This window comes from Nothoprocta perdicaria, unplaced genomic scaffold (assembly GCF_003342845.1).
Source record: "Nothoprocta perdicaria isolate Ctin4 unplaced genomic scaffold, notPer1 scaffold_66, whole genome shotgun sequence".
In the NCBI taxonomy this organism is placed as follows: domain Eukaryota; kingdom Metazoa; phylum Chordata; class Aves; order Tinamiformes; family Tinamidae; genus Nothoprocta; species Nothoprocta perdicaria.
The window spans coordinates 3,542,326-3,557,183 of NW_020455932.1; the positions used below are offsets into that span (position 1 = coordinate 3,542,326).

A 14,858-nucleotide genomic window follows, 5' to 3' on the forward strand; every position below is an offset into this window, starting at 1 on the left:
GCGGGCGAGCCCGTGCCCCCCGACGCCTCCGTGGCAGGTAGGGCCGTGCCCGTGCTCCCGGGAGCCTCCCCGGCAGCGCAGCCCCGGGCGTGGCCCTCGCTGCAGCGGGGCCCGAAGGCCGGGGGCAGCCCGGAGATGGCAGCRGGCTCGCGGGCTCGAGCGCTCCCTCGGCGCCGGTGTGCGAGCAGCAGCTTGAGGTGCTCGCGGCCTCCGAGACGCCCGTGCGGGCGCTGYGCCCCCAGCGTAGCCTGGGTGGCTTCTCCTGCCTGACAGATTAAGTGTTGGGACACCCCGACCTTGGGAAAAGCAGCTCTTCCCGGTTCCCCTGTGTCCGCAGCAGACGGAAGCAACCTGAAGCTGGAAGCAGTTCCCGCTAGTCGTGGGGTCCTGGTGTCCTGACTGAGCGAGAGCTGGAGCTGCCCAAGGGGCTGCCAGGAGCGCAGCAACGCCCAGCGGGGCGCGCTTCTCCAGCCCAGACCTCGGGCTGAGGCGGAAAGGCCTCGTCAAGTTCTTCTCTAGATAACTGGGGTATTTTCATTTTGGTAGCAAAAAWTTCTGTTCTTCACAAAATTCTCCCTCTTAGCAAAACGACATCTCTCCAGTACGTTGGCATCAAGTACATTGGCTCATCGGGTGGCAGGGTGGAACCCCAGGCAGCGCCGCTCGGCTCCTTGGCTGCGATCGGCTCGTGGTGTGACCACGAGCTGGGCCGTGTTCCCGCTGCTGTTCTGCAGCTCCGGGGCAAAGCAAAGCGGTGTGGCTGGTGTGGCAGAGCAGTTTCCGTTGCTTCCAGTCACTAAGTCCGGCTTGTTCTGTCCTCCCCCCCCCTTGCTGCTCATTTTGGGATGTGCAGTGAAGTACTCGGGATACCTGGAGTATGCGGATGAGCCCTTCTGCACCAACTGCAGCAGGAAGGGCCCTCGCCTGATGAAACTCGGAAAAGGTGAATGGGGGCTGAAAGGCTTGTTCTGGRCCTGAGAGTTTTAGACACCTGCCCTTTAGGACATGTTAATTTTGACTCTGTTTAGTTCCTTTAGACTATTGGAAACCTTTAAAGTTCCTTGCAGGGGCTGGTTAATCCAGGGTCCCTTGACTTAGGGAGTGGGTAGCAGGTGTTGTGAGTGGTCTTGCTGGTGCTTAATACATGTCCTGAAAAAAGCACTGTCTCAATGTTTTAACATCACCKGGGAGGTGCTGGTGCTTGCTGCTTGCTTGTTCCCGTGGCTGATCTCCTTGATAATCCAGGAGCAGCTGTACATGAGCACAGGCTGTCGTCGTGCTGCTGAATTGACTTTTGCAGTTGATAAGCTGTGAATTACTGAGATTTTTCCTCAAGGCTTTAAGAGAGTCGGGGAGGGAGGGCCCTGCTTTGCCATGCTCATGACCTTCTGTTTCTTGTGTGACAGACGTTACGCTCTGGGGGCTGGAAATYGGCCTGCTCACCATGAGGAAGGGAGAACTGGCGAGGTTTGTCTTCGCGCCCGATTACGCCTATGGGAAGCTGGGCTGCCCTCCCCTCGTCCCCCCGAACGCCACGGTCTTGTTCGAGGTGGAGCTGCTCGACTTCCTCAACTCGGCGGAATCAGACGGGTTCTTTGCTTTGACTGCTGTGAGTGGCCTTGTTAAGGTTTGAGATGCAAAGCTGCAGTCTAAAGCTTTATTTCTGCCTTGCCAGAAGCCTCCTGGCTTCACTAGAGGGCACCAGCTTCCAGGGAGTTCCGTGAAGCAGCAGCAGCAGCCCTAACTGGCTGTTGAGAAGAAAAAAATCCTGTTTGCTGCCTCAGTTTGCCCCTCCTCTCTTTTCCCTTCTCCCCTCTGCCCCCCTCGGCCAGTTTTTGTTTTGCTGCTTGGCTGCTGTCCCAAGTGCTCCTTCACGGTTCGCTTTCCTCCCTGGTGAGTTGCAGTGTGATTGTTAGTTCCCCCTTTTCGCACAGAAAGCTTTGGGCTGTGGTTGTGGGTCAGTGGTTGGGGCACAGGCAGCAGCACTGAGGGAAGGAGGCCCTTTCTGTTCCCCTGCTGCTGTTGCAGAGGCCCCTCTTTCCACCAGTGCCCCGAGATCAAACCGCTCTGTCGTTGCTCCAGTCAATCTCCCACCCCTTCCTCGTGGCTGGCTGCCCTTTCTTGCTAACTTAGAGCTGATTCAAAGCTAGGAGAAAACCTGTGCCCCAGTTTTCCAGGTTACACAGTGCCAGGCCAGCCCCAGAAGTGGCTTTGGGGCTGGCTTTGTAGCGCTGCTCACCAGGCCCTGTGTGCACAAGGTGCCTAGTGACTTGTTGCAGCCAGGAGGTGGGAAATGCCGGAGGGCAGCGGCCCGACTGGCCAAGACAGGGGCCTTGGCAACGCTCTGACTCTTGCCGTGGGCGAATGAGAAGCCTCAAAAGGGCTTTTCTGTCCGTGATCTCTGCTAGCTTGAATCGACACGCAGGTATTTCCTCGTACAGGAGCAGCAGGGAATGTTTCCGCTGCAAAAGGTGTTGAAAGTGGCAGACACGGAGCGAGAGTTCGGCAATTACCTCTACCGTCAGCAGCGCTTCTCGGATGCCAGAGACAGATACAAAAGGGTAGGACACGAGGAAGCTTTCTCCATGGGCTCTGGGAGAAGTGAGTGTTAACTCGCCAAAACAAGTATGAGTTTGAGAGCAAATGCTTTATTTATATTTTCCAGGAATAGTTTGTTACTTAAGAGCACTTCTCAAATGCCTGGTTTTGTGTGAGCAGCAATGGTAAATGAATGGCACTGAAGGAGGAGAAGGGATGGCAGAAATGGCTGTGACAGGAGAGCATGTCTTGGTGTCCTTATGAGTTCCGGGCAGTTTGCTTGATTCTTTTTACTGYTGAACTGGAGTCTTTCCGGTCAGCTTTTCCTAGGAGAGGGTGTAATGCAGTGTGGTCTTGTGTGGCAGCGGCAGTCTGGATTAATGCTTAATTAAGAAGTAATTTAGGAACCTTGTGCTGTGCAAAGAGATGTCCACTCGCCTGTGTGCTTTAACTTTACTTTTAACCTCTTGAGAGAGAAAAATCTTCTATTTTTTCCTTGAACTGGAAACTTRTGGGACTTTTATGTCCCCCCATTGCATATTTGTGCTATTTCTTTCTAAACAATAATATTTTAAATTGTCTTTTTCCAATTTTTCTCTTSCATCTTTACCCTTAAAATCTGGTTCCTATGTGTATTTTTTCCCTCTTTCTTTCTGGATCCTGGATACATTCGTAAAGCTGCATTTTACCTTTAGGAAGACAGATACTTCTGGCTGAGCTGGCTAGTCGTGCTGATAATGCCATACAGTAGTTTTGTGATTTTTGTGTGATTTTTAACTGGCCTGGGTAAATGGCAACATGGACACAGATGGACGATCAGGTACATTTCTTACTTTTCATGACAACCCCCTCATGTACGAGTGTTTCCCTGTTTGCTCAGGCTTACACCGTGCTGCGTCGCAGCCCTTCCAATGAGGGAGAGAAGTGTCAGATTGACGCGTCTAAGTTGCTGGTGCTCCTCAATCTCTCGCTTACTTACCTGAAACTGGAGCGTCCTGCCAAAGCTCTGACCTACGGAGAAAAAGCTTTGGAGATTGACCAAAGAAACGCCAAAGCGCTGTTCAGATGTGGCCAGGTGAGCGAAAATAATTACTCTAGTAGATAGATCATAGAATCATAGGCTCCTTAAGGTTGGAAGAGGGACCTCTAGAGATCATCTAGTCCAATCCCCTGCACATGCAGGGTCACCYAGAGCATGTGACACTGGGTTGCATCCAGGTGGGTTTTGAAGATCTCCAGAGAAGGAGACCCCACAACCTCTCTGGGCAGCCTGTGCCAGGACTCTGTCACTCTCACTGTCAAGAAGTGTTTCCTTAAATTGCTGTGGAACTTTTGGTGCTTCAGTTCGTGGCCGTTTTCTCAAGTCCTATCAGTGGCCACCACTGAAAAGAGGCTGCCCCATCCTCCTCAGTGCCTGCCTTGAGGTGTCTGTAGACACTGATCAGATCCCCCTCCTCAGCCTTCTGTTCCTCAGGCTGAACAGGCCCAGCTCTCTCKGCCTTTGCTCACAGGGCRGATGATCCAGGCCCCTGATGATCCTCGTAGCCCTACGTTGGGCGCTCTCCGCCATTACACCTAGGTCCCTGTTGACAGAGCTGCTCTCCAGCAGGTCAGTCCCCAGCCTGTCCTGGTGCCTGKGGTTCCTGGGGTTATTYATCCCCAAGTGCAGGAMTTTATCAGCAATATCAAGCAAAGTCCCAGTTCAGCTGCCACTGGGGGATACCTAGAGTATCCTGAAGAGAACTACTGAATTCTGACCAGAGCTCTAAGTTCCTAGAGCAGGCAGTTGTTTGTCTGCATTTGACCTGCTGGAAAACCTGGCCTTCTGTATATGTGTCACACAGCTCTTTGCTTAGGACATTTCTGGACTACCTAGATCTGTCTCGGAAGCGATTGTGGCTGTGCATGTTTCATCCTGAAGAATGGGAGCGAGTCTACATTTATCCTTCAATGTATCTGTCTTCTTTCAATGGCAGGCTTGTCTCTGCATGACAGAATATGAAAAAGCCCGGGATTTCCTGGTCAGAGCGCAGCGCATACAGCCCTTTAACCATGATATTACCAATGAGCTGAAAAAGTTGGCAAGGTGAGAGARCTCCTTTTCATTGCTGTGGAAGAGGGAGTGTTCCGACAGTCTGAAACCCTCCCCTCAAAAACACTCTGGTGTTTGTTAAAGAAAATAATTATTGGGGCTAGTAAGGGACTGGGGAAAACTCTGACTTTTTTTAGCATGGAGAAGGTTGGTTCAAATATTTTGCAGACACATCGGCTGCAGGAGATATGTGAGAAGCTGAGAGTATCCACACTTCCCATACARGTTCCCTGGTGGGATATCTGTTTTGTACTTCTTGTGAGTAGGTGGGTCAGGCTGATGACAGAAAGGCAGGGGCTGCTGAAATGCCTTGAAACCAATAAAATACTGTAGGTCAGAGCTCACGATAATAATATGCTGAAATAATAAGTGTGGCTTCMATTTCCTTGAGGACACCAGTGGTTTACAGCAGCCCTTCTGTGCTGCAAATGCTACACTGTACAATGCTACAAATACTAATGTTGATGTGTAGGAATGTTTTGAAAGTGAATTTCTTGCTGTCTTGGAGGCAGTAAATGAGCAATCCTGCAGGTAAGCTTTCTCTTTGCTCACAGGCTGAGTATAGCGCAATCCTGCCAAGCTTAGTCATTCTCAGTCCCACCAAAATGTGACTAACACTAATCTCCATCCTCATTCTTTTCAGCAGAAGCCCTAGCTGGTTCCCCAAAATGCATGCTGTACYTCTGGCACTGCTGACAGATGCAGAGTGCAACAAAGCCCCCARCTTCAGAGATCACAAAATGGCCTTTGAATTTTCCTTTGCTGCGAATGTCTCACAGTGACACGTGGCTTGTAGGGAGCTGTAACATCTTCGTTAGATCAGCTGGAAAGGCCAGTCTCACTGTGGACTGAGTCCCTTGTCAGGTAGCACTCAGTCAAGAGCTGTTCTCACACATCTGTGTCCTGTAGATCAAAATCTCTTCTAATAGTCTGTAACAGTGTTAAGTGCTCAGACTTTTCCTGTGACCTCAGAAGTATCAAGAACTCAAAGACAACATTAGTTGTCCATGTGGAAATCTGAAATGCACCACTCATTCCTGCTAGTGTGGCTGTGGGCTCATAGCTCCCAAATCCACGGTATGTGGATGATGTCAGGGACCCGCTGGTGCTAGAAACATTGATTGTAGCAGCCTCGCACATTATCTTAGACTCAYTCCAAATGCATCAGCTGGTAGAAGAAAAATCTTGCTGATAAGGCCAGGCTTGTCCTGCCGGGAAGCACTGAGGCGTCCTGGCCGCAGGGAAACGGTGTGTGGGTTTGTCAGCCCCAGTGCTGGAGACGGCGGCGCAAACAGCGAACGACCGCAGCAGCAACCTGAGCACACAAGTGCCCCTTCAGTCTCTCGGAGTTTCTGCATCCGTGCTGGTTAAAATTGGAGTGTTTTTTTTTTCCTTTTTTTTTTTTACTATGACAAAGGGTGAAATTAGTATAAAGTAGTTAGAGATGATGTTATCGAATGTTGTTAGTTGTGCCGCACCTCAGTCTAGAGCTCTGTAATGTTGCCAAACCACACTGCTTGTGAAAACCCCTAGTGTGATCTGGCAAATGTTTCCAAAATAGAATATGAATCAAAATCTTGTTCTTAGTCTTTCTACTTCTTAAGAGTACGTTTATACTCTGAGAGAGAGAGAAAAAAAAAAAAGTGTTAATGGCTTGCTTTTGTTGTTGAAAGCAGAACATAGGAAAGTATCTATGTAAAAGCTGAACATGATTTTTAACAAAATTTGCTTTTTCCAAGAGGAAAYGAGCAGATTCTAGGCCAGGGTGTTGAGGAACATGTCTTATACCAGCTATAGTGGCTTTGCTTTTATAGTCTTGTAGGTCTTGAAGTCACTGGCAGYTTTATCAAATTTTATCAAATCCAGAATAAAATGCAGTTCTGACGTCCAGTGTGAAACTGCCTSTAAAGGAGTAGCTCTTGGGTTTCCTCCTCCCATAGGTGATGATTTCAACACCAGGTGCCTGCTACGTGGAGGCCAGGGAGGCATCTGGGTCACTCCCAGGCCTACACAGACCYGGCAATGTCTCCCTGCAAGATTTGGGAGGTTTGCTGTGCTGAGATTCTCTGAATGCAGTGCCTTAAGTTCTGGCCACAGAAGGGCTGGTGGAGGGACGTCGGCTGAGGGGACATGGCCAATGTCACACCCCTGCCGCAACGCGCTCCTGCTGCCCTGTAGCAGAAAGTTGGTTTTGACCTTACACGGTAGCAGAGGCAGTAGAGTTGCCTATATAGGCAACAGTTAATTGTTGGGACAGTGTCCAAATTGAGTCACCCTCCTGGTCAGGGATTCCTCTCCAGTGAGGCCCCGTTCCCGGTGAGGTCGGGACGTGGGATGTGGCAGAAGCTGCTCCCTCGCAGCACCTTGTGGCCCTGCTGCAGCTTGGAGAAGCAGTGACCACAATGGAGGGCCCTGCTCGGGGTTTGCCATGCAAATGCGTGGCAGGGAGATGGGAGCGAAGGAGGGAACATTTGCTGTATGTTCATGTATCCCATGTCCATGCAGTCTCATCCCCATCCTCGGGTCAGGTTTGAGCGGTCCCTGGTAGCGGTTCCTTGCCATGGAGTAGGACACTGGAATAGCTTCTTGCCAGAAACTGAGAAATGGCAAGAGCGTAGCAGGCACCAAACTAGGCTCTAGGATAGGGRAGCGGATTCCTCTGCATCAGGTACTTGCAAAACTGCCTTAGAAAGCATCTGACTGTCAATAACTAAGTCATCTAATTGGCTAGCGGTCAGCAGCAGAGCCTCCGGGGCTGTGCTGAGGCTCCGTGCTGCCCGCTGGCGGACACAAGGGCCTGGGGCAGCGCTGCTCCTTTGCTAGCTGCATAATCCAGATTCAGTTAGTTTCTTTAACAGCCAAAAGGGAAGCTGCTAATGGCGACACTGCTGGCTGAGTGGACGGACCCCAGCCCGTGACGCCGCGGTGTGCTCTGCTTTGCAGCTGTTACAAGGACTATGCGGATAAGGAGAAAGAAATGTGCTGCCGCATGTTTGCCACGCTCAACTCTTCTCCTGCGTGACCAGAAATAAAGGTAAGCAAACCATGGAAAAGGCAGAGGTCTACCAGGCTTCTGTTATGTTGCCTGGACAGTGTTTTCAGGTAGGGAACCAGTTTCTCTTCTGCACAGGAGGCTTTAGAGGCTTCCTTTAGAGGTAACCTGAAGGGGCAGGACAGTAGGGCAAAAGGACACCATGGGTTCTGCTTGGAGAAGCTTTTGTACCAAGCAAACYACTGTGGGACAGGAACCTGAGCGTGGCAGCACCTGAGTAAGTTTGGGTTTGTTGTTGCCTGTGCTGCTCATCCCAGCTGTTTCCTCCTGGAGCCAGGGCAGGAATAGCTGTGTAGTCCTGTTTTGCTGCCAATTAAAAGAAACAAAACAAAACAAAAAATTGTTTCTGTCAAACTTAAGAATTGGATTTCTTCCTCCCTGCCAGCACTCCTGTCTTGAGCTGCTGGAATGCTTCACTTCTGAAAAATCTAAATATTTTATTTCTGCCTTTTTTTTTCTGAAATATTAAAAAGCTTGTTTGTATGRAAAATTTCAGATAGCTGTTTTGGTCTCTCTAAAGTCTTAAATCTTCCAGCAAAATTGACAGGGCTTATAAATGCACAAAGGCTCTTTGATCGTTCTCTTTTTTTGTTGAAACCTTGGGAAGGGCAGGGGGAACTCGGGGGGAGTGGAAGTCTCCGCAGCTCTCGCCGCAGGGGAAGCCCTGGGGAAGGGTTGTGGGAAGCGACAGCCGCCGTCTGTCGGGAAGCAGCCGCAGCCCGGGGCCGGCGGCGCTGGCTGCGCGCGCTCCCGCTGTAGCAGCAGTGCTTTGCTGGAAAGGAGCATTAGCAGCCTGTCCGTCCCGAGCAGAGAGGATGCAGCCAGCACGTTGTAAACTTGACGCTGGATTCTCTTCACTGCCACCACAGAGGAGAAAAACTAGTATTTGAGGAGGAGGTTTCGCTGCGTGGCTGCTTCATAAGGCAATGCGTCCTGCTCCCGACTGCATGTGCGTCCTGGCTGAAGGTTTTACCCCTCCTGTGTCCCCCGGGCCCCGATCTCAGCAGAGCGTGTTGCTGAACTGCTGAAGAACATAAATTATTCTGCTCCAGGTTCACTGGGAGGCTGGCCAGATTTATTGAGAGGTACCCGTCCCCAGGCAAGCAGCTGTGAAAGGGAGTGTTAGGACTGGCACGTGATCTTGCCGGAGGTACGCAGGAAGCCCGGAGCCCTGTACCTGGCGAGGAGGCTCCGAGTCTGCTCACTGGATTTCGGTGATTTGCCCCTTGAAAACCTTGGTGGCTTGTGTCACTGCAGCACTTAGCAGGGCCTCACCTGGGAAACGGACATGATCATCTCCAGGGTCATGAGGAAGACTGGCTAGACCAGAAACCTCTGGTGGAGGGGAGTTYTTCCTGAGGAATTTTAAGGGTTAGGCTGAGCTGGGTGTCAGACAGGGTTTTTCTGCTGGCTCCTMCTGCTGCAAGTGTTAGACTCTTTCCTGGAGTTTTGCCTCTTGAAATAGRTGATTGAGTCAGTCATAGAGGTTTTTCACTTTCTCTGAACTCAGTTTTAGTAACATTTTRCAAATAAGTCTTCCAGATTAATATCAATCACTGACACCTATGTAGCATGGTATAATGCTTATTTGTTGCTGTTAATTCATCCTCAGAAAAGGTGCTCTTGCCTAGAATTGCAGAGTGGTTGAGGTTGGAAGGGACCTAATCCAAGCCCCATGCTCAAGCCACTGGAATCTAGTCGTCAGTGATAAGGTGGCCTGTAAGCTTTGCCTGGAACAAGCCAGCAGGATTACAAAACTTATGGAAAACTTTCRTGTTTCCAGCTGGCAGGAACTTGCTAAACATTGAGCTGCCCAGCTTGGAGTTGTGGCCTTGACACTTACCCTCTTGTTGTATCCCTCTGTTATATCCCTCTGACCCAAAGCTCCTGCCCAGGTAGGTTTGAAACTTGTTTTGGCAAATTCTGCAACGCTTGTTTTGTTAAGGGAACAAATGGTTTCTTTCTCTGTACTAAACAGTTAAAGGCAGTGTTGTATTGCCTGTAATGACACTTGAGACGCTCACTGGTTGTGTGCTCGCCCCTCTGTGTTCGGGTTGCTTGCACGTGCATAGACACCCATGTGGGCAGGTTTTTGATGTGTGCACAGCTGGATACTTTCGTTGTCCCCCTAAACTGCAGCCTGTGCATGGGCTGAGGACCACTGGCTTACTGAAGCACAGCTTTTTGGTGAAAAAATCTTATTACTGTAGTCACCTGTAAGCAAGAGAGGATTTAATCATGCAGGGTGTAGACAAATTCCTTAGAAATGCCTGGATTCGGGGCTGTGATGCCAATGGCTTCATTTCAGCAAGGTGAGTCTCRTGGAGTGCCCCCCACGCCAAGCTCACGGCTCCTTTCCAGCATGCGTGTCTGCCCCAGGGCCCTGGGGAAGGGGCTCAGCAGCGCAGAGCGCGCGGGGAAGCGTTCCAGTGAAAACAGACAGCACTGAAGTTACCGCAGGAAACTGACTCCGAGGTCAAGCTTGAGATTGCCACAAATAGCAGGGCCTAGCAGTTTGGAAGCCTTTATTTGGTGAGAGTTGGCTGCAGAACTGGGGCTGTGTCGCCTGGTAGGAGTAAATATAATTGGGCTTAAAACCAGCAGCAGTTGCCAGTTAAACTGACCTAATAAGCTAAAGGAGACTTGCAAATAAGCTGAGAGGWATGCACATAATACAGTCAAAACTCCTGACTTGGGAAAGCTCCAGTCTTTGAGTGAACAGCAACTTGCTGCTTTCCCTCCTACTTTCCCTTATTTCTGAGCTGAAGATCTAAAATATACCTCCTACCAGTGCTGTCCCTACCCACTGTGCAAAGCTCAACAACACAGAACCCAGCAATTTCACTTCTTCTGTAGAAGATGCAAATTATTGTACCACAGAGATGTCCCGTGTTGTGTAGGAARCTGTTAAGCATCTGCTTTATGCTAAGTTTTGCTAGAGCTAGTGGTAAGGCTTGAAGTATGACTTAATTAAGCATTCTCCTTGCTAAGCAGAGGAGGAAGAGCCTTAATAAGGTGGTTGGGGCTTTTTTGTTTGTTTGTTCTTGTTCACATCTCCTCCTCCTCCTCCTCTGGCATCTCCTCTTTTGCAGAGTTCTGCAGCTGAAGTTTGTGCTAGTGCCTGTAACAGCTTATGAATCTTGCAGAAAGGTGAAGTCTCTCCCCAAARCTGCAGTTAGTGACCGCGTCCCCTCAGCTCGGAAGATCCTCTGCCACAAGGTTCCCACCCATCTTGTGCTAGATGTGGTGTTTCATTTGTTGCAATGTGGCAGYGGGTCTGGGCAGAAAGCTGTGGGGGAAAGAACTGAGGACAGGGACCAGCAGGCTGCTGTGGGACACCTGCATGTGGGATACTCTTTTCTTTGAAGCCTAATATTTTTAGAAATAAAGCTTGGTCATGAAAGGCCTTGATGAGGGCACTTATTTCACTAGCAGTGGCTTTGCACAGACCTGGAGGTCTGAGCTGGGCTTGCAAGTGAAAAGATTATATGAAAAGGAAGGGAGAGAGACCCTTGCAGTGTCTCGTGGACTGCTCTGCCGTGCCTGTCCTCCTCGGTGCTGGTAAAGTGGTGGTTTTGTGGGCTGGCCAGAGGGCTTCCGCGAGCCCTAGCCCAGGGCCACCCACGCTTGACTTCACCTGCAGCAGCAGGGAGGTGGGCGGTTGTTTGAAGGCTTTCCACAAAGCACTGTTTTTAAAGTCTCCTCTACCCGCTGTGTCTTGCTGTGCTAAGCTCTATGAAGTGGAAGTGTTTTGTCGCTTTAGAGGGCGCAGAGGCCAACTGGYTAAACCTAGCTCGGGAATGCAGTGAGCGAACGGGCCGTGGCGGGCGGCCCGCTGCAGGTGCGGGGCTCATGCCTGCTGCGGGTCCTGGCTGCGAGGTGCTGCCAGCTGGGCCTCAGGGGTGCCCCAGAGGTGCTGCTAGCAGGGCTCCCGCTCTGCCTGGGGCTTCTGCTTCTTGCTGCTTGGCAGCCCGTGCAGTGAGCAGCTCTCCATGGGCCCTTCCCCTTGGAAGGGGCAGATGGGCAGAACTGGCTTATCTGGTCCCCGGGTCAGGTCCCAATCCAGAGTGCTCCTAACTTTCTCCTTGAACTAGCAGAAATGTCTGTYGTGCCCCGTGTGGTTTGAAATGCGGATGCACCATCTTGAACAGCAAAGCAAAGAGCCTTTTTCCATGTAACGACAGTGGCCTTGTCCTTCCTAGCCTGGTTTCTTGGCATGCTGAGTATGGAGAACTGGAGCTGGAGGAYGTTCCTGCCTCTGAAGAAGGAAAGCTGGGTTTTACTGCATCCTGAGCAGAAACATGGGATAATTTTGGTTGTCATGTGCATGAACTTAGGCCAGCTCTGGCCATGCTGCTGTCCCTGTTAATACCACCAGCACTGGGAACCATCGGTGTTACCGACCATCTCTGTGCCTCCCCAGTTCAGCGTGGTGGTGCACAGAGAAGTCACGTTACCAGGGCCAGGCGCCAGAGCCGGTAACAGCACTCAGAAACGGGAGCACCTGGGCCTGAACAAAGTTAATTCCAACATTCACTGAAAGAAAGAACTCCAGTTGGTGGTGGAGCAAACTGTGCCCTCGTGGCTGATTCTGGGAGGGGATTCTAGACTAGACGTGGCTTGAGTGGCGCCAGGGAGGGCAGTCCCTGTGTCTGGCCTAGCAACAACAGAGCTTTGCAACAGGGCAGCATTAATGGTTTTCAGCACCCAGGGGCAATAGGCACTAATGACTGTTCCACATCTGAGGATGCTGCTTTTGGGAAGACCCATTGCTGGAGGTGAGGGGAGCGCCTTGCACCCATGGGAGTGGTCTGCACTTCCACGAGGAAATGGACGTTGCTTTTTCCCTCTGCAGCAGCGGTAGATGTGACCGTCACGTGCCCTTCCCAGCACCCACCCTGCTTTATCAAGGAGCTGTTGATGTGATGTGATGCTGAGTGTTACTGACAGCGTAGCTATCTGAGGTTGTGACGTCCTGAGAGCTGTTTTAAGGATCAGTTTCAGCCTAGACTTGCCAGCTGAAGTTCTTTCCGACCCAGACAAGTGTGTGTTGAATAGTTCATCCTTTCCTTTCACCTTCCTGTATTTGTCCTCCTTGTAAGACCTCCCTCTTGTTCCCTTGAAAGTGATTTTGCTGCCTTGTCTAGATACTGATTTAAGGGACTTTTTAGGGAGTTTGTTTTGTTTTCCTTTTTTTAAGAAATGCTCATGAATGAGCTTTTGCTTTGTTTTCCCCTCTTTGCTTTAAGTGCCCTTGCCTTATYGTAGACCTTGCCTTGTCTTGACAAACCTTTCAGCCATGACCTCAGGTTCAGGATGATAGTGCATGTCACCAGCACTCAGTGCCTTTGGCTCGGGACTTGGTAAAGCTCTTGGGTAAAGGCATCCTTCCACTTACATGTCTGTCTGGCTTAGAGGCAGTGCTTAAAACTCATCCTGGATCTTTTGCAGTGCAAGAATCATGAACTGACTTACAGAATAGGCTTCCTGAGAAGAGCAGACTTGTAAGGACAGATCTTCAGATGGCAATGAAAGTTCACTTACCTTTTTTTACCTTCATCTTTGAATTTGAACCTCTGGTGCACCTGCAGGAGGATAGACATAGTAGCTCTTGGTCAGAGAGCATCTTCAGGCTTGGTTTCCTTCAGACCTGAGCTGCTTGTACCACTTCACTCTAAAGACAGGCTTTGTAGTAATCTTGGCCACTTGGAGCACAACAGCCAGACATCCCCRACCAACACATTAGAGGGAGGAACAAGAGCGTGGCTTACTGCAAAATCACTTTCATAGATAGCAGATAAGTGGAGTCCTAATTTAGACSGTTTTCTGAATATGTTGCATGCTTGGGGACAGACTCAGTGTGATGGAGATCTTTTAATAAATACCCAGAGCAAAACATGTGAGAGTCTAGTTTTCCAAATAGCCGAGTTGTTTCTTCTCTGCATGTGGCAGTGGTCCCTATTGGAACATCCTGTTATCAACCAGCCAGTACCAACCTCGGGGCCTCCTGCTTTTGCATCCAGCTCTAGCCTCTTTCTACCGTTTTTGATGCGCCTCAGAGCTGGAGATCTGTAAGAAAATAGTAGGGGGAACTGTGTGCACCCTTTCCAAGCCTCATGCTTTGAGCCTAGACTGCTCGGTGAGGTCCCTGGGCAGTGGTCACAGTGCTGTGCTTTCTTCTTGCCATTCACAAGAGTTATGGCCTGTTAGTAACCTCTTTTGAGGTCCCCATGATGCCTTTAAGAGAGAGCATGCTTGCTTCCCAGTAGCTGTAGCCTTTCCCAAAGGGTTTATATCCGATGTGTCTTTGGGGCTGGTAGGCTTGGGGTGAAGAGCTTTCCCCACGCAATTGCCCTTCGAGGCCTTCAGCCCTTTGTAGCTCTGTGCTCCGAAGCGTGCACAGAACGTGTTCTTCAAGGGGCTCTTCTGCAGCTGCAACAGGAGATAATCCAAACTGTTCCAGCTGCCGAGTGAAAACCTTCCTTCCTTTCTCCTCCCAAGTCAGCGGCCATCCCGCCAGGGTGGAAGGCGTGTTATTCCTGTGGGCAGAACAGCTCCTCTCCAAGCACAGGGGCTGCTTTTCCCTGCAGGACCTGCTCTCTCCGGAAGGCRTTGCTCTGTAGCAGCAGTCAGGCTAGGCTTCCAGGCTGCGTTTTTACCACGGTGTTGATTATTTGCCTCTGTGAGCAGTACCCTGCTCACTATGGGTTGTCTCAGGTGATAGCACTGRGAGCTGCTGCTTCAAAGCGTGGGCTTAATGAGAGCCTTGCAGCGGTGCCTTGTTAAGGGCGCCCTTGCTGTCCAGTTGCCTTGATCCATTTGGCAGGAACGTGATCTGCTCCTGATCTGCTGCTGCCCGGTGCCCTCACGGCGCTGCCTTTTCCTACCTTTTAGACCTAAATCTTTCTAGAAGTGGGAAAGCAGGAGCTGGATAAGAGACAACTGCAGTTGCTTAGGCAAGAGAGCAGCTTCAATGGTTTGAAAGCCTCAGTAAAACACTACCTGTTAACTGTGGCTAACACRGAGTAAAGGTGGTGGTGTGTTTGCAGTGATGGGTCGTGTTTGCTGTAAACTGACGCTCAGCTGTGTCTTGTCCTTATGGAAATAGCTGGTGCCCACAGCCTTGCGCCTGAGCTTCAAAGTGGAGGTGTGTGTGAGCGAGCGAGCGGCTGCCAG

At 50.6% G+C, this 14,858-nt stretch overlaps 1 protein-coding gene across 1 annotated transcript in view; it reads left to right on the top strand.

Moving 5' to 3' along the window:
• Positions 1–6: 6 nt before the first annotated feature.
• Positions 7–14,858, top strand: part of FKBP6 (FK506 binding protein 6) — a 19,521-nt gene continuing 4,669 nt past the window's right edge. Inside the window, exons 1-7 of the mRNA XM_026050230.1 lie at positions 7–37; positions 854–943; positions 1,407–1,609; positions 2,442–2,561; positions 3,419–3,613; positions 4,515–4,624; positions 7,574–7,664. Of these exons, the coding sequence (XP_025906015.1) occupies positions 928–943; positions 1,407–1,609; positions 2,442–2,561; positions 3,419–3,613; positions 4,515–4,624; positions 7,574–7,652 (723 nt within the window). The 5' untranslated portion in view covers positions 7–37; positions 854–927 and the 3' untranslated portion in view covers positions 7,653–7,664. The remainder of the gene's footprint in view (positions 38–853; positions 944–1,406; positions 1,610–2,441; positions 2,562–3,418; positions 3,614–4,514; positions 4,625–7,573; positions 7,665–14,858) is intronic.